Source organism: Tupaia chinensis, unplaced genomic scaffold (assembly GCF_000334495.1).
Source record: "Tupaia chinensis unplaced genomic scaffold, TupChi_1.0 Scaffold149892_1, whole genome shotgun sequence".
In the NCBI taxonomy this organism is placed as follows: Eukaryota; Metazoa; Chordata; class Mammalia; order Scandentia; family Tupaiidae; genus Tupaia; species Tupaia belangeri.
Window position 1 is genome coordinate 231676 of NW_006209736.1, and position 25385 is coordinate 257060.

General features: G+C 37.7%; 1 protein-coding gene and 1 pseudogene across 1 annotated transcript; one reads left to right on the top strand and one right to left on the bottom strand.

Annotated features, from left to right (window-relative positions):
* Nucleotides 1–5124: 5124 nt before the first annotated feature.
* On the bottom strand, nucleotides 5125–7148 carry LOC102492743 (nucleolin pseudogene; annotated as a pseudogene).
* Nucleotides 7149–18632: 11484 nt separating this feature from the next.
* Nucleotides 18633–20302, top strand: LOC102494670 (germ cell-less protein-like 2). The gene has a single exon (XM_006171582.2). The coding sequence runs from the start codon at nucleotides 18693–18695 to the stop codon at nucleotides 20211–20213; it is 1521 nt and encodes a 506-aa protein (XP_006171644.1). The 5' UTR covers nucleotides 18633–18692; the 3' UTR covers nucleotides 20214–20302.
* Nucleotides 20303–25385: the final 5083 nt, after the last annotated feature.

Consider the following 25385-nt stretch of genomic DNA (forward strand, 5'->3'; position numbering starts at 1 on the left):
TTTCCTCTTTATACTGTCCTTGTGAACAAAAACCAGAGCATTTACCAGCTCAAGTGTTGCAAAACCAATTTGTCATTCCAGGAAGGGAAAAAATTTATTATCTTATTTATAAATAAAGAGACAGGTTTAGAAACGTGAATTCACTTTTCTATGGTATGTAACCACGTAGGATTATAAAGGTTTCTTTTTTTTTTTTAACTTGGTTGGAGAGAAATCTTATGCGAAAACAAATTAAATCAGGTGACAGACCTCTAAGGAGAGGTGCCTGGCTAGATGTATAAAGGGGAAGAAAAATGTGAGCATATTTTCTGAGACATATAATTAATGAGAAAATGAGCTTCTTAGGGGTTATAGTCCACCTCATCACTCAGAGACAGAGACGGAGAAGAAAACGCTCTCTCTTTCATGAGACACTTGGAAACAAGAGAAAATAGAACCTAATGTCCCTCCCCAAAGGTGTAAGTCCAGATCTAGTGGCCCCAGACAAAGCTATTTATATCTCATAGAGTTCTTTGCTTCTTGCACAAGAGGCCTTGGGAGCACCAGCGGTGGCAGGGCAATGGCATTGGCACCAGGATCTCCTATTTATTAAGAACAATTGGATACTACCTCAAAAATATGGAAGACAAAGAGACCTTGTGAGACAGAGAAGATCATGGCAGTTTGTGAGAACACAAAGATTATACATATCATTTATTTACTTCCTACTATCTGCTACCTAATCTCCTTGCTCTTAGACTGATAAGAGGGCTTAGATGGGTGTTAGAGACTGATTGGCTAATGAAATTGAGATAAAAAATTGCAAGGTTATCATAAATTTAGAAAGAGACTTTTTTCTTTGGAGAAAGATGGATGAACAAGGTTCCCTGTCTATTTCCCTGATTGTTGGCTTTCATCATGTTCAGGCTTTTACTACAAATGTTAATCTCATTTTAGAGGCACTAAAGGATAGCACAGAAGTGGAAATCTTGGATGAGAAAATGAGAAAAAAATAGAATCAGAAAAATGGCCAATTCCGAGTCCTCCTACTACACGTAACATGCCACAGACAGACTTCTCTCAACTGATTGTTCAGAGTTCGTACCAGGCCAAGCCTTTTGCACACATACAGTCAGGGTGGTGATCTACTGATGGCCTTGGATGTCATTTGATTGGAATGTGCAATGGAGTAGGTGATTGACCAATACCATTATAAATGTTGGAACAAATCGTGCTGCAGAAACGAAAGTGACCAGGCTCTCTTCTGTGCAAGAATATCTGCTCCCAATTTCTTGTGGAGAAGGTTGGGCCAAAACTACAGTGGAGTACCATCTTTATAATGATGATGAGAGACAGACCTGAGGACTGCTGTTGTTTTTATAGAAGCTGTCCATTTCTGTGTAATTGGCCTGGGCTGAATGGGCTGCTTTTTTGCTTTTATTGATGGTGAGAAAGTTAATTATTATCATTCTGGAAATACTGCAAGATTCTGTCTTTTATTTCCAGTTTTACTTGTGTCCAGATCAATAAAGTAGAAAAAGAGAAAAAAAAAATAGAGGGGAAGGAATCGCAGAATGACCACACTCTACTGGGGAGGTGTTTTGTCTCTCTTTCTCTCTCTCTGGCTAGCACATGCACCCTCTGATAAGAAGAAAAACAGAGAATATTAAAAATAATAATAACTGTAATTTGTATGTTCAAAAGTTAAGTCAGTAAGTTAAATTTACTGAATGTTAGAAAACCATACAAATCACATCTGGCATGAGACATGTTGCCCTCTTGAACAGACACCTCTCCAAGGAAGACATGTGAACACTCTAAAAGCATATGAAAAAAATATTCAACATCCTTTATCATAAGGGAAATGCAAATCAAAATTACAATGAGATACCACCTAACCACAGTCAGAGTGGCTAAGGTTTTAAAAATAAAGAAAGAAAAGTGCTGGTGAGGCTGTGATGAAAAGGGAAATCTCCTATCCTGTTTGTGGGAATGTAAATTAGTACAACCACTCTGGAAAACAGTATGGATGTTCCTCAAGGACCTACAAATAGAACTATCATACAATCCAGTAATTCAACTCCTGGGTATCTATCCAAAGGTTAGAAATGCACTCAGTTGGAAAAACACTTGCACATCCATATATTGCAGCATTATCACAATTGCTAAGACATGGAATCAATCCAAATGTCCAGTAACAGATGAATAGATCGAAAAACTATGGCACAGGGACCAGCAGTTGGTGTAATGGCTGTGTTGCTGGATTCCCATGTAGTCAACTGTGCTTCGAGTCCCAGAGCCGGCGGCTTAAACTCACGCCAGGCACATGTGTGTGCATGCCCAAGATCCCGAGAGGAGAATGGAGGAGAAGGGATTGTGGTGTGGCCATCCCCCCTGGGGGGTGATTTCTCACTTTCTGTCTCTATGTCTCTCTCTGTCTTTCTGGTGAGTGCATGTGCCCTATAGCAAAAAACCTCTCCAAAAAAAGAAAAAAGAAAAAAAGAAAAAGTAAGGCACATACACATTATGAAATACTACTCATCCATAAAAAAATAAAGAGACCCTACTGTTTGACAGAAAGTGGATGAATATGGAAGATATAATGCTAAGTGGAATAAGCCAGTCTATGAAAGAGAGACATTGCATATCCTCACTTAATATATACCAAATGTCTACTCTATGGCAAAAATTGAAATATTGCAAGTCATAAAAACATGGAAAGCAACTATGGATACCAGAGACAGTATGAGAAGAGGGCAGGAAATGTGGTGTGGGGGAGGGATTCAAGGTGGAAAAAATTCAGCAGACAAAAAAAAAAAGGAAAACTATCTGTTGATGACAATGTATACAGTAATTTTTTTGACCAGACTAATATACAGGGTATTCATACTGTGAAAATTTATTTTCAATGTTGTAAAGATATATAGTGATTGAATGTAAAAATAAGAAAAAAATAAAATAAAGAATGTTGAGCTAAGAAAGGCAATCAGGAGAGGGAGGAGACACACATTACATACAGAGGAACTAATGTGAGAATAATAGCAGGTTTCTCATAAGAAAATGTGCAAGTTGAGACAGCAAAGCAACCTTTGTAAAGTACTAAAAGAAAAGTACTCTCAATCTCAGATGCTATACTTAGTGAAAATATCTTTTGAAAGTAAAAACCAAAAAAAGGGATCAGGAAACAAAGAACAGATGAAGCTGCAGGGTTTCTTTCTTTTTTTTTTTTAATTTTTAAGTGGTTTTTGCCATAGGATGTGTGCACTTGCCAGAAAGACAGAGAGAGACAGAAGGACAGAAAGTGAGAACTCATCCCCCACGGGGGATGGCCATGCCGCAATCCTTCCTCCTCCATTCTCCTCTCGGGATCTTGGGCATGCACACACACGTGCCCGGTGTGCGTTTAAGCCACCGGGTCCTGGACTCGAACTGTAGTGGACTACATGGGAGTCCAGCGACATAACCATTATGCTAACTGCTGGTCCACTACCCAAATTAATCTACATATTTAATGCAATCCAAATCAAACTACCAGGCACATTCTTCACAGACCTAGGGAAAAAAATTACAGAATTTGTCTGGAATCATGAAAGATTACATATTGCCAAAGCAATTCTGCACAAGAAAGAGTGGAGTAAGAGATATCTCACTCCCTGATCAATTTCATTTTTGATAGTATCTTTAGAAAAATCAGAAATAAATTTTACTAAGGCGCCTAAAGACTTGTGTACTAAAATCTACAAAACACTGCTGAAAAAAAATTGGAGAAGGCCTAAATAAATTGAAAGATAACCATTGAAGGAATTCATATCATTAAGATGTAAGTACTATCAAAAAACAATCTGCAGGTTAAATGCAATCTTATCAAAATTCCAACATTTTTTTCCTGCAGAAATGGAAAAACCAATCCTCAAATTCACATTGAATTTCAGGGGACCCAAAATAGCCAAAACAATTTTTAAAAAAAGTCATAGGACTCACACTTCCGAATTTCAAAATATACTTCTAAGCTACAGTAATTTAAACAGTATGGGGGACCAGTGGATGGTGTGATGGTTAAGGCAGCTAGATCCCATATGTTTGACTGTATAGTTCAAGTACTGGACCCAGTGAAAAACACACTGGGCATGTGTTCTTACATGCCCAAAATCCCAACAGTAGAATAGAGGGAAAGGGATTGTGGGGTGGCCATCCCCCTTGGGAGTGCTGTCTCTCTCTCTCTCTCTCTCTCTCTCTCTGGCTCTTTCTGGCAAGCAGACACACCGTACAGGAAAAAAATGTTTAAACAGTATAGAGAATTTAATGTGCCACAGCAAAAGATAAAATCCTATCACTTGCAACAAGATGGAGTTAATATTGCTAAGTGAAATAAATCAGACATTGAAAAACAAATCCTGTATGTTCTCATTTATTAGTGGACGCTAAAATATGTGATCACATAGAAGTGGAGAATGAAATAGTAGATACCAGAAGCTGGGATGGGGAGGGGGGTAAGTAAATCTTGGTTAACAGATAACGGAAGTTGCAAATAGATAAGTGGAATGAGTTCCAGAATGCTATAGCCCAATAGGGTAACTATAGTCGGTGACAATATATAGTTGGTATCAATGTATATTTCAAAGTAGATATAATAAAGTATTTTGAATGTTCACAACATGAAGTAATGATAAATGTTAGAGATAGTGAATATGTTTATTCCCATTATTTGATCATTACATATTATATTCATGTATTTTTTTTTCAGAGTTTAGGACTTTTTTTAATTGTCGTAAAGTTAAGATAAAACATTCTGCTTTCCTTTACAATTGCCCAACGGGGGGGGGGGGGGGGAAGAAAAAGAAAGAAAGAAACACTACTTGTAGGAAAAAACTAATTTTGTACATGGGATGAAACAATACAAATTCAAAACTTACAGATAAGGGTAAGCTCTATAGCTCATCTCTTTAAAAAGTTTATATGAATATCCAGTCAAAACCAACAAGAGTATCTCCCTTGAAATGTTATTTCCACAGCTTTCCAAGTAGACCATAGGACTGCACACTGTCTTGGAATGTCCTCAGAAGGCTCTGTCCGTATCATGTAACAGAGTAAAAACCTTACAGTCATTTCTTTCTATGGAAAAGGGAAGACAGAGGGACAGAGAGACTATTCAAACTTCGTCTTCTTTCCTTGTGGCCTGTGGTCTCCTCCTACTCCTCTGTCTCCTCTGCCTCCACCTCAACCCCCAAAACCACCTTCACCCTTAGACTTGACCCAGTCCAAGGTAACTTTGTTTCCATCAATTTCACCATCTTCCATAGCCTCCTTGGCAGCTTTGGCATCTTCCTCATTGTTGAAGTCTACAAAACCAAACCCTCTGGAGGATCCTGTTTCCCGGTCAGTGACTATCCTTGCACGAACAGAGCCGTCAAAAGATTCCTTTAATGTCTCTTCTGTAGTATCCTCAGACAGACCTTTGACAAACAGAGTTTTGGAGGGCTGACTTCTTGCATTAGGTGATCCACTGGGTCCTTTCAGCTCCAACCTGATTGCTCTGCCTTCAATTTCCCTTTTATTACAGGAATTTAAAGCTTCTTTAGCATCTTCAAATGAAGCAAATTCTATAAACGCATACCCTTTAGATTTGCCATTTTGGCTCTGAGGCACTTTGATAAAGGTCACCTTCTCAAATACTTCCTGAAGCGTTTCTTCGGTTGCCTTGTAGAAGAGGTTGCTCAAAACCAGAGTTTTTGATTCACCACTCCAAGTGCTATTCTTTCCACCTCTATAGTCTTGATTTTGACCTTTCTCTCCAGTGTAGTATAGAGAAACAGACAACCCATCAATCTCTGTTCCTTGATTTTCTTCAAAGGATTTCTCTGCATCAGCTTCTGTCTTAGATTCAGTATAGACAATCCCTTTACTTTTCCCATCTTTGCTGATTATTCTGATCTCCCTGTCACCTTCAAAATACTTCTTTCAATTCATCTTGAGTGACTTTGTAGGGGAGATTTTTAGCCAAAAGTGTTCTTGCATCTCAGTCTTTCTTATTGTCATTTCCTTTTGGTTTCTCTAGTTTAATTTCATTGCCAAAGTCTTTTAACCCGGTGAGTTCCAAAGCTTTTTCTAGGTCTTCAGCAGATTCAAAGTCAACATAGCCAGACTCCCTAGATGTACTGATTCTGACATCCACAACAGCAAGATCATTTTTAGCAAAAAATAAATAAATAAATAAATCACTAATACCAGTTTTTAATTCGGGAATAGATTTGTTATTGTTCAGGTTTCCAACAAACAGATGTAAGAATATAGTTGGTTCTGTGGCTCCCACCTTCTCTTTCTTGGCCTCAGGAGCTGCTTTCTGTTTGGTCATTTCCTTCTTTCATATTCCAGGAACTTCTCTGACTGGCTCTTCTTCCTCTTCATCTTCCTCCTTATCATCATCTTCATCATCATCGTCGTCCTCATCTTCCTCCTCCTCCTCCTCATCATCATCCTCATCATCCTCTTCAGCTTCAGCTTCAGCCATGGTCTTGGCTTTCATAGGTGCAGCTTTTGCAGTTTTCTTTCCTTTGGCTGGTGTGGTTTCCATAGCTTCTTCTTCAGACTCATCTTCCTCATCCTCATCATCCTCTTCTTCCTCCTCTGAGGCCAGGTCGGCAGCTGCTGCTTTCATCATCACTGGCTCAAATTGATCCTCATCTTGAACTTCATCCTCATCCTCTTCCTCACTGTCATCTTCGTCCTCCTCATTGCTGTCTTCCTTCCTGGCATTCTTGCCATTCTTTGCCCCCTTGGCTGTGGTGGCAGCTCCTTTCTTACCAGGAGTTGCTACCAATGCTTCGCCCGATGTGGCTCCCTTCTTGCCAGGTGCTGTGACTGCTTTGGCTGGTGTAACGATCTTCTTGGATGGTATGGCAGCTGCCTTTTTGCCTGGGGTGACTGCTGCTTTCTTGGCAGGTGTGGCAACTGCAACCTTTTTTGTTGGAGAAACTACCACCTTCTTTTCTGGAGTCGTAGCAGCCTTCTTACCTTTATTCTGAGTGATGATAACCTCTTCTCCACTGCTATCATCTTCTTCATCCTCTGACATTTCTTCATCTTCACTGTCTTCTTCTATTTCCTTTGGAGGAGGAGCCATTTTTGGGGGGGTCACCTTGATTTTTGCCAGCCTTAGTGAGCTTTGTCATGATGGCGGCTTACGGGACAGTATGTGGGTGGTGCAGATGAGTCTTGAGGAACTCCAGCGACGTTGATGGCAGCTGCGAGCACTGAAGATCCCAGAGTGCATATGCTCGGGGGCCAGCTAGAGCTCGAGACTCCATATTATATTTCAATACATTATTGAAAAACCATGCTGCGCTACACAAATATGTGCAACAATTTTGTGTCAATTAAAATTATAATGAAGAATACAATAAAAATTTTATAATTATAACAAAAAACTATAGACCAATTAAATAAAATTTGAAGTACAGACCCAGGCACAATGGCATAGGCAGTAAGGAAGCAGCTGTGTGATGCTGGAGACCAAAAAAGGCTCCAGTTTGCATCCCACGTCTATCTCAATGTGCTGGGCATATCTGGTTGGTTGCAGGGTTGGAAACCACAGCAAGAAGACCCTGTTGATGGTGCCAGAAGGATGAAAGAAGGTGGAAGAGATAGATGGATACATGTTTTTAATTTGACCATAGAGATACACCTTGGCGATATTGCAACTTCAATTCTAGACTGCCACGAATAAAGAGAATACTGCAAAAAAAAGTGAATAACGAAATAAAGTTAATACCCCAGTAAAGCAAATATCACAATAAGGCAAGTCACGTGAATTTTTTCCCAGTGCAAACAAAAATAATGTTTTTACTGAAGCTTATTAAATGTGCAATAGCATTAAATAAATAAAAATGTGCATACCTTAATTTAAAAATACTTTTCTGTTTAAAATGTTAATGATCAGGCCAGCAGGTGAAGTGGAGGTTAAGGTAGCTGGATGCAACATGGTTCAAGACCTAGACCTGGTGGCTTAAAAATCAAGCCGGGCATGCATGCATGCATGCTCAAGATCCTGGGTGGAGAATGGAGAAGAAAGGGTCTTGGTATGTCCATCTCCCCTGGGGGAGGGAGTGATTTCTTACTCTCCCTCTTACTGTCTCTCTCTCTTTCTCTTTCTCCAGCCAGCATACGCACCCTATGACAAAAATCTCTCTCTCAAAAAAAAAAAATGGAAACACAATAGAGTAATGCCTATACAGAAATAAACCCATGAATGAATGGTGAATTGATTTTTTTTTCAAAGATGCACAGTTCATTTAATGGGAAAAAGAACAGTCTCTTCAACAAATGAAACTAGGACAACTAGATTTCCACATGCAAAAGGATGAATTAGAGCTCCTATCTCAAACTATATACAAAAATTAACTTGAAATAGATCAATTACCTAAATTTAAGAGCTAATAGCATAAAACTTTTTAAAGAAAATAGGGATAAATCTTCATCACTTTGGATTTGGCAATAAATTCTCAGATATTACATCAAAAGTATGAGCAACAAAAGAAAAAATAGATAAACAGAACTTCATCACAATGGAAAATTTTTTGTGCATTAAGAGAGCGAAAGGGGGACCAGATGGTGGTGCAGCAGGTCCTTGGTTTGTGTCCCATGACTTTCCTGAACATGCCAAGCATATATGCACATGCTTGTGATCCAGGTCAGCTGAAAGTGGAGGTGTAACACAGCATGTGCACCCTATTGGGAGTCTCTTTCTCTCTCTCAAGAAATAAACAAACTTTGGGGAAAAGGAAAGTGAAAGAAGAATCCACAGATAGGTAGAAAGTATTTGCAGATCACATATTCTGATGGAGATTTGCTATCTAGAATATATAAAGAAGAAAACTGAGGACCAGCAGATGGCATAATGGTTATGTCGCTGGACTCCCACTTCATAAACTGCAGTTCAAGTCCTAGACCCGATGACTTAAATCTCACGCCTGGCACATGTGCATGCATGCCCAAGATCCCAAGAGGAGAATGGAGAAGGGATTGTGTCGTGGCCATCCCACCCCCCACCACAGGTGGGGATTTCTCACTTTCTGTGTTTCTCTGTCTCTCTGGTGAGCACATGAGCCCTATAGCAAAAGTGTCCCACCAAAAAATAGGAAAACCCAATTAATTTGAGAAATGGACAAAGAACTAGAATAGACATTTCTCCAAAGATATACAAATGGCCAATAAGTCCATTAAAAGATGCTCAACATCATTAGTCTTTAAATAAATGCAAATAGAAACTACAGTAAAATACCATTAATACCATTTCACATTTACATCTATAATTAAATTTTTTTAACTAACAAGCATTGGTAAGAATGTGGAGAAATTGGAGCTCTTCTAAATTACTAATGGGAATGTACAATGGTACAGCCTCTGTGGAAAACTGTTTGTGGTTCCTCAAAATACCTAAACATAGCATTATCACTTGGCTCAACAATTCTACTCATAGGTATATGCCCAAAAGAATTAGAAATAGAATCTGATGATGATAATGTGTATGGTGATATCTTTGATTGGACTAATATACGATGTGTTCATGCTATGAAAATTCATTTTCTATGCTGTAAAGATGTACAGTGATTAAATGTAAAAAATAAACATTTAATAAAAGAAGGAGAGAGGTAAAATCTGAAACACATACGTTTTTTAAGAGAGATTTTGGTCATTAGGACACATGCACTCACCAGAGAGACAGAGACAAAAAGCAAGAAATAAACCCCTGGAGGAGGGGGGATGGCTATGCCACAATCCCTTCTCCATTTTCTTTTCATGATTTTCAGCACACACACACACACACACACACACACACACACACATGTATGCACCTGTCCTGGAATTTCATGCCACCACATTTAGGACTTGAACCATGGTTGGCCACATGGGAGTCCAGTGCCTTAACCACTATGCCACCTGATGGCTCCCCAAAACATGTGATTTTACACCAATTTTCATTGAAGCATTATTCGCAATAGTCAAAAGGTAGAAGAAACAATCCAAGTGTCCACCATGAGATGAGGATAAATGAAATGTGATTATATATTTTTATATAAATAATATTAATATATTATATATATGTATATATATACATATGATGAAATATTGTTCAGTAGTGGAGAAGGAATAAAATTTTGATATATACTACAATATGATACACTTGAAAACATTATGCTAAGTTAAGTAAGTTGGACATAAAAGGACAAATACTGTATTGCATCATAGTTCCACTTATATGAAATACCTACTTCATAGAAAGATCAAGTAGATTAGAGGTTACCAGGCAGTGAGGAGAATGGAGAACAGGAAGTTATTAACTAATGGATATAGATTTTCTGTTTGGGGTGATGGAAAAGTTTTGGAAATACATATCGGTGAAAGTTGTACAACATAGCAGATACACTTAATGCCACTGAATTGCACACTTAAAGTTATTAAAATGGAGAATTGTATGTCATATATTTTTAGTACAATAAAAAATAAGAAGAAATTCATGACTATAGGAAGCACAGCCTGTGCCTCCACACATCCCTTACCATCTTTTAGAACATTGCAAACTGAACCCAGGATAATAATGGGAAATTCTTCCCCCCCCCAGAGGTTTTTGTTACAGGGCGTGTGTGCTCACCAGAAAGACAGAGAGACAGAAAGTAAAAAATCACCCCCCGGGGGGATGACCATGTCGCAATCCCTTCTCCTCCATTCTCCTCTGGATCTTGGGCACACACGCACGTACACGTGCCCAGTGTGAGTTTAAGACACCAGGTCCGGGACTCAAACCATGGTCGACTGCATGGGAGTCCAGCGACATAGCCATTACATCAACTTCTGATCCCAATAATGGGAAATTATAAGCTGCAATTCATAAACAACACTTGGCAGCAAACTTTCTTCAGTACCTTAACAGGTGTCTCTGAGGGAGCTTCTACCTTTCCTCTCTCCCAAATCTACTTCTTGGGTTACAAATTTACCATAACAAGCTTTCTTTCCCACTCTGTCAGCATACCGGACTTTTCTCAGCAATAGCTGTCTTCCAATCCACCTGTCCCAGTGAAAATCCTCTGCCTCCATTGTATTTATGCCCCTACCTTACTGACCAATCTATGGTCTGGAACAGGACTCTTTAGACTGTCCTGCTTTAGGTCACACTTCCAGTTCAACAGCATTGTTTGAATAGTTAGTCTAGAATTGGTAACTGACTCAGGTACAGACACTTAATATCAAGTCTATATTTTGCCTTTGTTCTGGCTCTCTGTGTGATCATAAGCAAGATAGCACTCTGAACTCAACATTCTCATTTACTAGGTAGAAATAGTATCTTTCCTCAAGAGTTTTTCTCAGGATTACATAAGATTAAAATGTGGAACATATCTAGTACACAATAGAAGTAAACTTCAGTGACCAGCCCTCTTTGTAACATGCTATTAAGAGAAACTGAGATACTGTAATGGGGATGGCCTGTATTTCTAACATTTTAAAGATGCCATAAAGGGTATAACCTTACCCTCAGACACACCAATATTCACGTCTCTGCAAACCACTACTCCTGGTATGAAGAGAGGATGAGTTTGCCTTGTTATGGCAACCTTATATTCTTCTACACTAAAGGCCCTTGCTATTTAGGTAAATCCTCTCGTGAATAATTTTATTAACTGCCTGACAGTTTTAAAGCAAAGTGCTACATCGTTTGAGTAAAGCTGAAATAGTTTTCATATATTTTTATATATTGAGCTTACTTACAACAAGACATTAGAATTAGAATTGCTCATCTTTCAGAGAGTCATTTATTAATTTATTCATTTAGCATTTATTACATGGCTTCTTTCAGTCATTGGGGAATACTAAGATTAAAAAAAAATGGTTCCCACCTTCAAGCATACTGAGACTAGTGAAGAAGATAAGCAAGTAATTACACTATTGTTACAGTGCTAAGTGCTGTGATTGAGGGGAATTTTGAAAATAGGTTGTTAGGAATTGACATCTGGGTTGTCTTCAAATTCTTGGATGAGACATAAAAACACCATATTGCTATTGTTATTTTTTCTGAGGTTGTATATATGTATGTCAATTCATAGGAAATGTCTGGAACGATCACACAAAATTGAACATCTTTATCTAACAAGTATTTCTTTAATGCTTAGCATGTGCCAGGTGCTGTTCTAAGCATTTGTACTATATCACTGAACATAACAGATGAAGATCTCAGTCCTGGGTGAGGTTTATATTTTAGCAAGGGAAAACACACAATGAAAAAAAAAAAAAGTAAAACATCCTAAGTTTTAAGGTGATAGGTGTTTATGGAAGAAAAAAAAAGTTTAGTAGCAATGAGGAATGCTTAAGAAAAGCATGTGATATGAAACAGGATGATCATGATCATTTACAAATTAAGTAAAGACTGAAAGTAGGTGAGCAGATGAACCAAGTGAATATCTGGGGAACTGGTATTCCAGGCAGAGGGAAGAATTAAAGAAAGGACCTAAAGTAGAAATGTGATAGGCAAGTTGGAGAAACAGCAAGGTCATTCATTACTTCTGGAACTGAAGGAATGAAGAATAGAATATAAAGAAGTGGAGATAGAGAGCAAAGAGGGAAAGAAAGCTAATTAGTATCTCATAAGATGTTATAATAATTGTGCATTTTACTCTGAATGACAAGGGATTTGCAGGATTTTGAATAAAGAAATTATGTATTATTTAAGGTATGATATGATTAGATGTTTTTCTTTTGTTTTGTTTTGTTGTTTATATTTTTTTGTTTTGCTATAGGGCGCATGTGCCTGCTGAGAAGAGAGAGAGAGGAAGTGAAAAATCATTGCCCAGGCAGCTGGCAATGCTGCAACCCCTTCTCTTCTATCCTCCTCTTGGGATTCTGGGCAGAAGCATACATGCACCTGGTGTGATTTTCAAGCCACAAGGTCTAGGACTCAAGCCACTGTCAATCATGTGGGAAGCCAGCACCTTAACCATCATGCCCACCTGCTGGCTCCTAGAGTGATAGAACATTTAGTGGTGGGCCAACAATTGGTATGGAGGTTAAGGTGGCTGAATCCCAAATTGCCAACTAACTGCACAGTTCAAGTCCCAGACCCAGTGGCTTGAAAATCACCCTGGGTGCATATATGTGTGCCCAAAATCCCAGGAGGAAAATGGAGGAGAAAGGATTGTGGCATGGCATTCCCCCAAGGGTAATTTCTCACTTTCCCGCTCACTATCTCTCTCAGGCAAGGGCATGTGCCCTTTGACAAAAACTTTAAAACATAATAATAAAGAAAGAAAGAAATGTTTGATTACCCTACCTACTGCTGAAAATAGGCTGGAGAGGGACGAGCAGTTGGTGTAATGGCTATGTCGCTGGACTCTCACGTAGTCTACCACAGTTTGAGTCCCGGACCCGGTGGCTTAAACTCACACCAGGCGCGTGTGCATGAGTGCCCAAGATCCCAAGAGGAGAATGGAGGAGAAGGGATCGTGGCGTGGCCATCCCCCCTGTGGGGTGATTTCTCGCTTTCTGTCTCTCTGTCTCTCTCTGTCTTTCTGGCGAGCACATGTGCCCTATAGCAAAAACCTCTCCAAAGAAAAAGAAAATAGGTTGGGGAAAAGGGGCAAGGGTAGAATCAGAAAAACATTTAGAGGTTTTTTGCAGCAATCCAAGTGAGTGATGATGTTGGTGTAAAACAAGGTGAGATTAGTAGAGGTCATGAAAAATGGTAGGTTTCTGGATATATTTTGAATATAGGATCAGTTGGTGTTTGCACATGAGTGAGGGAGAAAGAGTGAAGAATGACTCCAATGATTTTGGCTTTAATAAAGAAGATGGAGTTGCCATCAAATTATATGAGAACACTATAGATCAAGGAATTTGGGGGAGGATAGACCAAGAGTTCAATTTTGAACATACTAAAATTGAGATATCAATTTGACCTTAAAGAGGAGAAGAAAAGTAAGGCATTGGATATATGAATCTGTAGTTCAAGACACAGGTCTGTTCTGGAGTAATACAGTTGAGAATCATTGCCATATGGATAGTATCTAAAGTCTGAGACTAGATAAGATAACCAAGGAAATGATTGTTATAGTTAGAGGGGAAAAAAAAGCGAATCAAGTAATGAGCCCTGGACCATTTTACTAATAGAAGGTTTCAGAGAATAGGCAGGACCAAGGAAATAAGAAGGAATAAATAACAGAAAAACCAAGAGTATTTGGTATTTTGCAAGCTGAGTCATGAAAATAAATCAAAGAGGGAGAAATCAAGTGAGTCAAAAGCATTATCAAAGACTGAGAAATGACCACTAGGTTATCAAATTTAAAAAAGAATAAGAGGACAGCTGGTAATGTGCTAATTAAGGTGGCTAGATCCCACATGGTCAACTACATGGTTTGAATCTGAGACCCAGTGGCTTGGAAAACACACCTAGTGTGTGCACATATGTGCCCAAAATCCTGAAAGGAGAAATGTAAAAGAAGAGATTGCAAGGTGTCTATTCCCCACCACCACCCCAACCCCCACTCTCCCCAGGGAGCATACACATCATCTAACATAGTTTTTTTTTTTTAAATAAATGGGTGAAGGGCGGTGTCATGGGCAAAGTGAGTAACACAATTGTGAGAGAATGCACAGTGATTTCAAGCATTTGTTTATAATTGATCCCAAGTGGTCTAGTCCTGTCAGTACCCTCAGTTTTTCTTATGGAAGAAGACAGAAGTGAGTCTCCTGTGAAGTGTCTCAGAATGGTGGGCAAGCTAAGTGTCTGTCTCCAACACTTTTTTCCTACTCTAGGGTGAAAGTGTGAGAGCATGTGAGGATTCCAGGTCCACTAGTGGAAACTGTGCCTCACTGGCTTAGGTAGCTAGAGTTCACAATATTGGAAACATGTTTAGTCCTTGGACGCATAATTGTGGGATGTCTGCAGTGGCTGTGAGGACTTTGGGGGTACTTCCCTTCCCAAGGCTAAGTCTTTCCCAAGGATAACAAAGAGCTAGGTTAGGAGTATGTCTTTCACATATAAACAAACAAATTCCAAGACTATAATGCCAGACACCTCCTTATCTTATTCTCGTACATTAAACCAATATCTTTTCTCCCCTAAATTATTCTAGGGCCAGGTACCAAGTAACTAGAGAATGCCTCTATAGCCCAAAACAAGCCAGACTATTATAACCTAGTTAATCCTAAACTGTTTATCCTGTATTATTTTACCTTCATCATAGAAACCCCAATAAAATCTGTGACCCAGACATTCCCTTCACCTCTGTCTTCTGCCACCAGACTAAAACCTGGCACTTTCCCTATAGCCTTCTTGGCATACAGTGACTCTCTTTCTGAGACCTATGAGTACAATAATACTCCTCCTTTTAAGTCTTCCATTTTCTCCTGTGACTGCACCATATCCAACTTGTACATTCTTAGAAATGTATCATAAGGCATTATAAATCTCAATTAATAGGGCAGTTTTCTTTCTTTTTCTTTCAATTTTGTTTTTAAGAACATGAAATTGTGATATAGTTTTAAGGTCTAGATAATGAGATAATGGACCAACCACATACTTTTGCCTTTAGTTTCTCTCTAAACTGTTTTGAAATAAAACTCTTGGAAGTATGAAAATATGTAGGGAGTGGCTAGATCTAAGCAGAGCAATGGTAACCTTTAAAGATGAGCAGAGACAAGGACCAGCAGTTAGCGTAATGGCTATGTCGCTGGACTCCCATGTAGTCGACCGCGGTTCATGTCCCGGACCTGGTGGCTTAAAAGTCACGCCAGGCACGTGCGTGCGTGCCCAAGATCCCAAGAGGAGAATGGAGGAGAAGGGATTGCGGCGTGGCCATCCCCCCTGGGGATTTCTTATTTTCTGTCTCTCTGTCTCTCTCTGTCTTTCTGACAAGCACATGCACCCTATAGCAAAAACCTCTCCAAAAAGAAAGAAGAAAGAAAGAAAGAGAGAGAGAGAGAGAGAAAGAGAGAAAGAAAGAAAGAAAGAGAAGAAAGAAAGAAAGAAAGAAAGAAAGAAAGAAAGAAAGAAAGAAAGAAAGAAAGAAAGAAAGAAAGAAGAAAAAGAAAGAAAGGAAAACAGTCCCTCTATAATTAAAAATCAGAGGGGCTGGCAGGCAGCGTGGTGGTTAAGGTGCTGCTGGACCCCCACATGGCCAACCATGGTTCAAGTCCCAGACCTGGTGGCTTGCCTTCTCATTCTCCCTCTCCCTCTCTGTGTCTCTCTGTCTCTCTCTGGTCAAATTGAAGAATAATAATAAATAAAATGATTTTTAAAAAAATAAATCAGAAAGGCAGAGCTAAAACTAAGGAAGGCTACTTAGCTGCAGTCAAAATCAGAAGGACAGGAAACAGATGGCCAAAAACAATGAAGAAAGTGAGTAAAGCAATTTTTGCAGACAAAAAAGTATCTTTCCCCTGAGAATTCCTATATAGATAATATATTAATGAACTTACAGAGGCAATTGACATGCAACTCTAGGAAAAGCAATGTATCCTACATGATTTAATTATTTCACATTGTATACATATATTAAAAATCACACTACTCCATGAACATAACATAATTATGACTTGTCAATTTAAAAAAGTCTTGTTTTTTAAAAATTAGCAGTACCCAACCAATCACATTCAGTAGCTATGCAAAATTTATGTTCATTAATTCCACAAATATTTAATGTGCACCTATCAGACACTTACAATTTTTGTGGTTCTGATAGGAAATGAAACAAGCAAAAAGTCATTCTCTAAAAATAATTTTGGATGGGGCCAGCATGGTGGTTAAGGTACTGGACTCCCACATGGAGGAGAAGGAATTGCAGTGTGACCCTCATCTTTGGGGAGTGATTTCTCACTTTCCTTCTTTTTGTCTCTCCTCTCTCTCTCTCTCTCTGGTGAACACACACACCCTATTACAAAAACTTTTAAAAATCTTGGACACTATATTATCTCTGTTCATACTTATTACTTCTAACCTTTTGGAAGTGGGTAGAATTATTCTGCATGTGAACTAGTAAGAGATCCTGCACTAAATGAGAGAAAATAAAACCCACACAAACTACAGAAAAGGAAGATGGAAAATATCATGCAATCAATTCTGTTTGGGCTTTGTTCTAACACTTCCCATAATGCTAACATCCCAAGACATATTTTTTCTTTTACTTTCAGTATTTTCTCTATGCATGTATATATGTGTATTTTTTTCTGTTTGTAAAAATTTGGTTTATAATCCATGTACTATTTTGTATAATGCTTTGTCACTTCAAATTATAATAATTTCCAAATGTATTAAAACATTAATATTTAGATTTTTTTTTTGAGAGGTTTTAGCTATAGGGCACGAGTGCTCACCAGAAAGACAGAGAGAGACAGAGAGACAGAAACTGCAAAATCACCCCCTGGGGAATGGCCACACCACAATCCCTTCTCTTCCATTCTCCTCTCAAGATCTTGGGCACGCACGCACAGGCTCCCAGCATGAGTTTAAATTACTGAGTCCGGGACTCGAACCATGGTCGACTACATGGGAGTCCTGCAACATAGCCATTATGCTAACTGCTGGTCCCTAACATTTATATTTTTAAAAAGAGTTAAGTAATACTATGAAGGTTCAGAAAGGAAATATGGAAGAATATTTATCTGATTGTAGATAAGGAAAAGCTTTCTAAGCAGATATGAAAAGACTCATAATTTGAAACTCTGATTTGGCTCCTTAAGAATTAAAATGTCTTTACAGTAAGAAATGCCATCAAAAACGTAAATAGTAAATGGAAATCATTAAAAGAAAAAAATTTAAAGGTTTTTTCCATAGGACGTGTGCATTTGTCAGAGACAGTGAGAGGAAAAGTGAGACATCACATGCTCAGGGTGGATGATCATACCGCAATCCCTTCTTCTCCATTCTCCTGAGATTTTGGGCATGCACACACATGCATCTGGTATGATCTTCAAGTCACCAGGTCTGAGACTGAACTACAGTTGGTCATGTGGGGGGTCTAGCACCTTAACCATAATGCCATCTGCTGGCCCCCAAAGAAAGATATCTTTAAAATTGTATGACAAACATTGACTAAATAGTCTTAAAAGGTGCTTTTAGCAGTCAATAAGGAGAATATATATATACAAACTTATACAGAGAAAGGCAAATAATATAAAGATGTAGCTCGCCAAAACTTTCAAAACATTTGTATCTATATATAGTCTATATGAAATGAGTATCTGCCTTCTGTACTAATCAAAGATGAATAATAAAATAATGAAGCACCATGTTCACCATTTAAAATTGCTAAAAGCTGTTAGTAAATGACTCTATTCAGTACTGTTGGTGGCTGAAAAAAGGGAATTCTCTCATACACCAGCAGGGAGAATGTGAAAGTGTTCAGTCTTTAACATTATAATCAAAGTATCTTTGACTCAGTCATTTCTCTTACATTCAAGGAAAAGACAGGCTGGGTCTCTGAAGAAAGATAGCAGGTTCAATTTAAAGAGGCTGTAGTCAGAGGTGGGGCCACGCAGGGGAGTGGGGGGAAGGCACCGAGGGCGAGGAGGAGGGACAGATAATGAAGATTGTGAGGTTTCCTTTGTGACGCGTGTGACTATGCCAAAGGGTCTCAGTGAGACTAGAGCCTAGGCAGTGGTGGCAAGCCAGAGAAATGCCATGGCAGGGAATCCTCAGCCACAATCTTTAAGGGCTCTGGGAATCTTTATCTATGGGGCTCTTAAGCAGCCAGATCTTGCACCACAGGGAATCAGACACAATAGATCTGCAGCTAGAAGCTCAATCCAGCCCCAGTAACTTATCAGGAAGCCGCAAGTGCAAGCAGAGCAGCGGGCCATACTTAGGCTCCAGATCTGGCAGCCATGGGTCTGTAAACAAGGGAGAGAATCTACAGCATATCCTCAGCACAAGTTATGGGGAAAAAATGATCCCATCCAAGTATGCTTACCAAACTTTATTTTTGAACGGGGAAACCAGTGATATTAAAATTCGTGCTCTGGGTAAAGTATGGTGTTTACACAAATTATTTTTGTGTCAGTCAGGCTACTTTGCTAATGTGTTCAGAGACTCTTGGGAAGAATCTCACAAAGATATTATTGAACTGGAGATTAATGGCCAAAACATTGATGTAGGATCCTTGCACTTTGTACTAGGTTCATTGTACAGGGACGAAGATGTTTTAATGGAGCCTCTTCAAATTCCAGGAGTTTTGGCAACAGCATGCCTGCTTGAGGTAGAAAACTTAATTCAAAAGTGTGATGAGACCATGAAGGAAACGATTAATACAAAAACTGTATACAGTTATTATGCAGCAGCAGAAACCTATGGGTTAGATACTGTAAAGACACAGTGCTTTGAATGGCTTCTTCACAATTTGATGACACAACTAAGTGTTACACTTTACAAAGAACTCAGTATAGATCTTATGAATCTGCTCATCTCTTCTTCTGATTTACTAGTAATGCAAAAAGAAATGGATGTCTACACCAGACTTAAGGAATGGATGTTCCTGCGCCTTAACCCGACTTGGAAGGGCTCATTGAATCAGCTTTTAGTTAATGCAAACAACTGGTTTTCCAAGCACAGAGAACATGGCAGCAACACCGCCTTTCTTGAAACAAAAGAAGGTATAACATTTCAACCAGTGTTTAAAAAATTGAGATTTCAGCATATCATCTCTGACTTGGCTTCCATAAGAGTTATTGAACAAGATACTCTAATACCTTCAGAATGGTTATCATCTGTTTACAAACAACAATGGTTTACCTTGCTTAAAGCACAACAATGTGGGGAAATTGGGCCTAGAGACATCAACAAAACAGAACTTGAAAGTTACAGCTTGAGGTGTGGTAAAAGGATTCTAAAGGATGGAAAATATTCTTGGAAGTGGTCAGGTTACAATTTTGGCTTTCCCTTACATGTCATCTTTACCAGCCATTATATCACATTCTTCCCCAGCCATTATATCATTTTCAAGCAAAATATTTATAGTCAGCTGTGTGAAGATTCTGCCTGTTTACAATCTCTAAGAAATATTGCATTCAGATTAACTTTAGTCTATTTTGATTCTAGTGGAAAACTAAGTTTCAGCAAAACAACTGATTATAAAATCTTTACCTTTGTAAAAGATGAGGAGCAAGTGGTAATGAAGTTGGATGGAATAGCTTTGAGCTTCCCTTTATATATATTCTGTAACTTCTTGTTTGTATCATTAGAAAATACAGTCAACTGATAATCTAGTCAATTAGAATGTATTAGCATTTTGAAAACTTTTGATTCACCCTTTAGTTTAATAGCTCCACTGTTAGACGAACAAAGATAACCAACAACAAAAATGAAAATAATCTTATGAATGTGGTAACATCACAAATGATAACTCCTTATATTAATTTTATTTCTATGAAGATGAAGTCATTCCAAAAAAAGATTTAATTTTCAAGAAAATATCTGTCAAACTAGACAGTTGATATGCTAGCTAGCATCTTTTGATTTTTGTTTCCCATCAACAGCCAATCTCCAAATGGACATACGAGATATTTCCAAGAAAACAAAACTAAATTACCTTGTTAGATAAATTTGACGGTAACTAACATTGAGACAAAAATAAAAAATTCTCTCCCTTGCTGAAACTGTTGTGCAAAAGTGTTTTTAACTGCAGTAGTATTACAGGGGAATCAGTTATCAGGTAAAATCTGAAATTAGTAATTCTGTTTTAGACTTGTAATGTGCAATTTTGAAAAACCAGATAATGTCAGATTTTACAATGTTACATAATATACAACTTAATGATCTTAAACAATCAATCTGACCATTGATGTTTTGGAGAACTGATGCACATATATACACACTTACATAAAATATAACATATAATTTAACATAATTTATAAATACATACAAATAAATATTATATGTCCATGTATATACATATTCATATTTATATGTACATGAAAACCAGAGAACAATAATATTTAACATGGTTAAACAATCATTGTAATAACAACAGTTATCTCTGTGGATATCAAGATGTGAATAATTTCAAAGTATCCTCTTCATTTTTTCTATTTGTGCTTATATTTAGTTTACTTCTTATTTTTATTTACTTATTTTAATAGAAAAATAATAATTATGTACATTTTGGGGTATAATGTTATGTTTTGGCATATGTATGCATTTAGAAAGATTCAATCAAGCTAATTAACATACTCATCACCTCACCAATATCATTTTTTTGTGGTTAAGATGTTAACAATCTTTTACCAAATTGAAATATATATAATTATTAACTATCACACAACTCAATTGCAAGAAAATAACCCAACTGAAAAATGGGTAAAGGGTCTAAAAAATTTTTCAAAGGAAGAGATATGAATGGTCAACAAATGCTTCTCATTTTTGTCAGGACTTGTGCTTGTCTGAAGAGCATTTAAAGCAGCATTTATTTCAAAATAGAAGCCAATAAGATAAATAATGTTACTTCTTCTAAACGGTCCATGAACTAGGAATAGAGGGCCTAGTTTATTCAGCTGACTGATATAACTAACTTCAAAGATTTTATAACACCTTAAATGGTTCTTATGTTGAATAAATGTTAGTCTTTTTTATTAAAGCACACATATTTCATTATATCACATCCTCGTTGAGTACCAAGTCAAGAGCAATTTACTTTAATGTGCTTACCACAAATCATTTTTCAATGTCTATCTTTAAGACCCTCATATTCTCAAGAATAGTAAGGGTCTTATAATAATTTACATTATAATTTTAGTGATTTTATCTGTTTTTTTTGATTAAGAAGGTAAATTGGGTATACTCTATTATTTGTATGATGATTACTTATATGATTACTTATGATTTTAGGTCACCCTTTTCTTGGTGGCTTGTTTCTATGCCCCTTAGGACAAAGTAAATTGCTTCAGACCGCTTGAGGTTTGTTCTGACAAACATTTTGTCTAGCTTGTTTTCTTTTTCCACTGTCCCTGTACTCTGGAGATAAGGAAATGGTATGAAATCTGAATTTTTTTATATTTCTTTTACAACCTTTCTAGGAAAATGAGTGCATCTATCATGTAATATCTCCTGATATTAAGGGTTAACACTTGGCATGAACGGAGCTCAATTTGTGTAGAAAACAAGTAATGAGAAATGGAACATTAATTATGAGCAAACAATAGTGAACTGAATAAATGCTATTTGAAGGCTTAGGTAGAGACCAAGAGTAGTGTGTATTAACTTAAATTATGTACAAGTTTATTCATATTTTGGGTTTGGCAGAGAGTATATTCAACAACAATTCTATGCTACTTTGGAAAAATATGGAGAATGACAATTTAATTTTCTACCCCTTGCTCATATGTGACACGAAATAAGGTACTTGAGGAAAATGGACCAGAATTCCTCTTTGAAAAAAGTAGGCAGGCTTTTAGGGAGTATCACAAATTACTGTGATACTATGTGCAATACTGCTTTTCCCTATGGTTCTCTCTCAAATTTTTGGATCTTTATCTTGTAAAAGTGTCAAGGTTTAACATTTAGAATTGAGCATTCATTAAGGTGTTATAAAAAGACTTGGGACCAGCAGATGACACATAAAAAGACTTGAGACCACAGGCAATGTAATGGTTATGTCGCTGGACTCCCACGTGTCAACAACAGTTAGAGTCCTGGACCTGGCAGCTTAAAACTCAAGTCGGGCATGTATGCCCAAAATCTCAAGAGGAGAATGAAGGAGAAGGGATTGTGGCATGGCTATCCTGACCCTGGGGGGTGATAGCTCACTTTCTTTCTCTCTGGTAAGTGCATATGCACTATAGCAAATAATCTCTCTTTTATATATATATATATATATATATATAGCATGTGTGCTTAGGGCATGTGTGCTTTCCAGAGAGACAGAGAGACAGAAAGTGAGAAACCACCACCTGGGTGGATGACCGTGCTGCTATCCCTTCTCCTCTATACCTTCTCCTCATATCTATATACACAATCACATAATCCTATGGGTCTTTTTGAAAAATGCCATCAGGAAAGGCAAAATGTTTTAGGTGTCATTATAAGACAAAGGACACAGTGAAGTAGGGTGACACACTCATGGAACTCAACATTTGTGACAGTAATAAATAGCAGCATGATTAAGTGGAGTACACGGATAAGTTTGGATATGAGGAGCTGTTAGTATCATTGGTTCAGTACAAGTAGATATCACCATATATAGCAAACTGTCACAGTGAAAAGCTAACTATGGAAGGTAACTTTAATTGTAGTCATAGAGCATATCACAAATCATAATTTATTAAAATGTACCCATCTAATTCTAATGCTAGAGAGAAATCCAATACTACATATACTCAAAATCCAATACAGGTCTTATAATAAGTTAATTTATTTTTCAGATGGAAACAATGTGAATACAACAAATGTTTAGATCTGAATTTGTATATGTATATGTTGGAATGAACAAACTTTTTAGGATGGAACTAACATTTTAAGATAGAAGGAAAAAAGGATACATTTCCATATGTAAATTTCAACACTCTTTGATTCTGTCTTTAAACATTGTGCCTGACACTATTAAAGAAAAAAAATACCAGTATCATGCTGTTTTGATTATCACAGCTTCGAAATATATATTAAGGTCAGGTAATGAGATGCTTCAAGTTTTATTCTTTTTGCACTGTATTGCTTTGTTGATGTGGAGTTTTTTAGGATTCCAGACGAGTTTTATGATTGTTCCTTCTGTTTCTGTGAAGAACATCACTGGGTCCAGCAAGCAGCATGATTGAGGCACTAGAGTCCCATGTGGTCTACTGTGGTTAGAGTTCCAGACCCGGCGGTTTGAGATTCACACCAAGTGCATGTGTATGCATGCCCAAAATCCAGAGAGGAGAATGGAGGAGAAGGGATTGTAGCAAGGTCATCCACCCAGGTGGTGATTTCTCACTTTCTGTCTCTCTCTGTCTCTCTGGAAAGCACACATGTCCTATAGCAAAAATCTTTCTCTCAGAAAAAGAATATCACTGATAATTTGATAGTAATTGCGCAGAATTTGTAAATTACTTTGCATAGAATTGATATTTTAATTATAGACACACCTCGCTTAATGATCAAGTCCCATTTCTGTGGTTAGGTTGCTAAATGAGCTGGTTGATAAGTGAGGAGCTTAAAAGGCAGGTGTCTTGTGGTGTGTCACAGTTTATAGTATGTGACCACATGCTTAAATGGGAAATTTTCAGTAATTATTCCTTTGAATATATATGGACTCTTTTTCTCCTCCTGAAACTTCTTCTAAGTGAAGATTAGGTCTTTTAATGGTGTCCCATGATTTCCATAGGGTTTATTCATTCTTTTTTCTTTTCCTTTTTCTAAGAGTATTTTTGAAATAATTTCAAACTCATAGAAAAGTTGCAAGAACAAAACAAACAACTCTTATATCCTCATCCTACGGAGTTTCAGACTTAATATTTTATTGCATTTACTCTATTGTCCTGTGTTATTCTCCTGCTCATCTCTCTCTTTCTCTGCCACTACAACCATCTTCTCTTTCTGGTCCAAGATCCTATTTGGCACATACAGTATATTTACTTTTCTTTTCAGGGCTCTTCAGTCTCTTCCAGTCTGGAAGAATTCCTTGGGTTTTCCCTGTCTTCCACACCCTTTATGGTTTTAAATCATACGGCCATTTCATTTCCTAAGATGAATCTTAATTATCTGGTGATTCTTGATGACCATATTTAAGTCATGCATTCTTGGCAGAAACATTATAAAAGTAACACCATTCTCAGGACTTCACAACAGGTGCCAACTCTTGACCCAGCCTACCACTGGTGATGTGAACCTTGATAATCTGGTCATCTGGTGTCTGCAAAGTTCTACAAATGTTTATTTTGTACCTAAATCAAGTTGTTTGATAGTTATTCCAAAATTACACCAATATCATTTCACTTGTATGATAGCTTCCAAATAGTGATTCTCCATTTACATCACTATTTCTTTGGTTTTTAGTTGTCATTTCACTGAAAAGTATAACTTATTTATATTAAGGAATCATAAATTCCTATTGTTTTTTTTCTTCTTCTTCTTCTTTTGGAGAAGTTTTTACTATAGGGTGCCAGAAAGACAGAGACAGAGAGACAGAAAGCAAGAAATCACCCCCCAGGGGTGATGGCCACGCTGCAATCCCTTCTCCTCCATTCATGTCTTGGGATCTTGGGCACGCATACACATGCGACTGGTATGAGTTTAAACCACCAGGAGGTCAGGGACTTGAACCGTGGTCGACTACATGGGAGTTCAGTGACACAGCCATTAAGCTAACTGCTGGTCCCAATTTTCCACATTTTTAATGGAGGGAGTCTCTTCATGACATTTTACCACTATTTACTAACTATACTTTCTGGCACACTAAAAG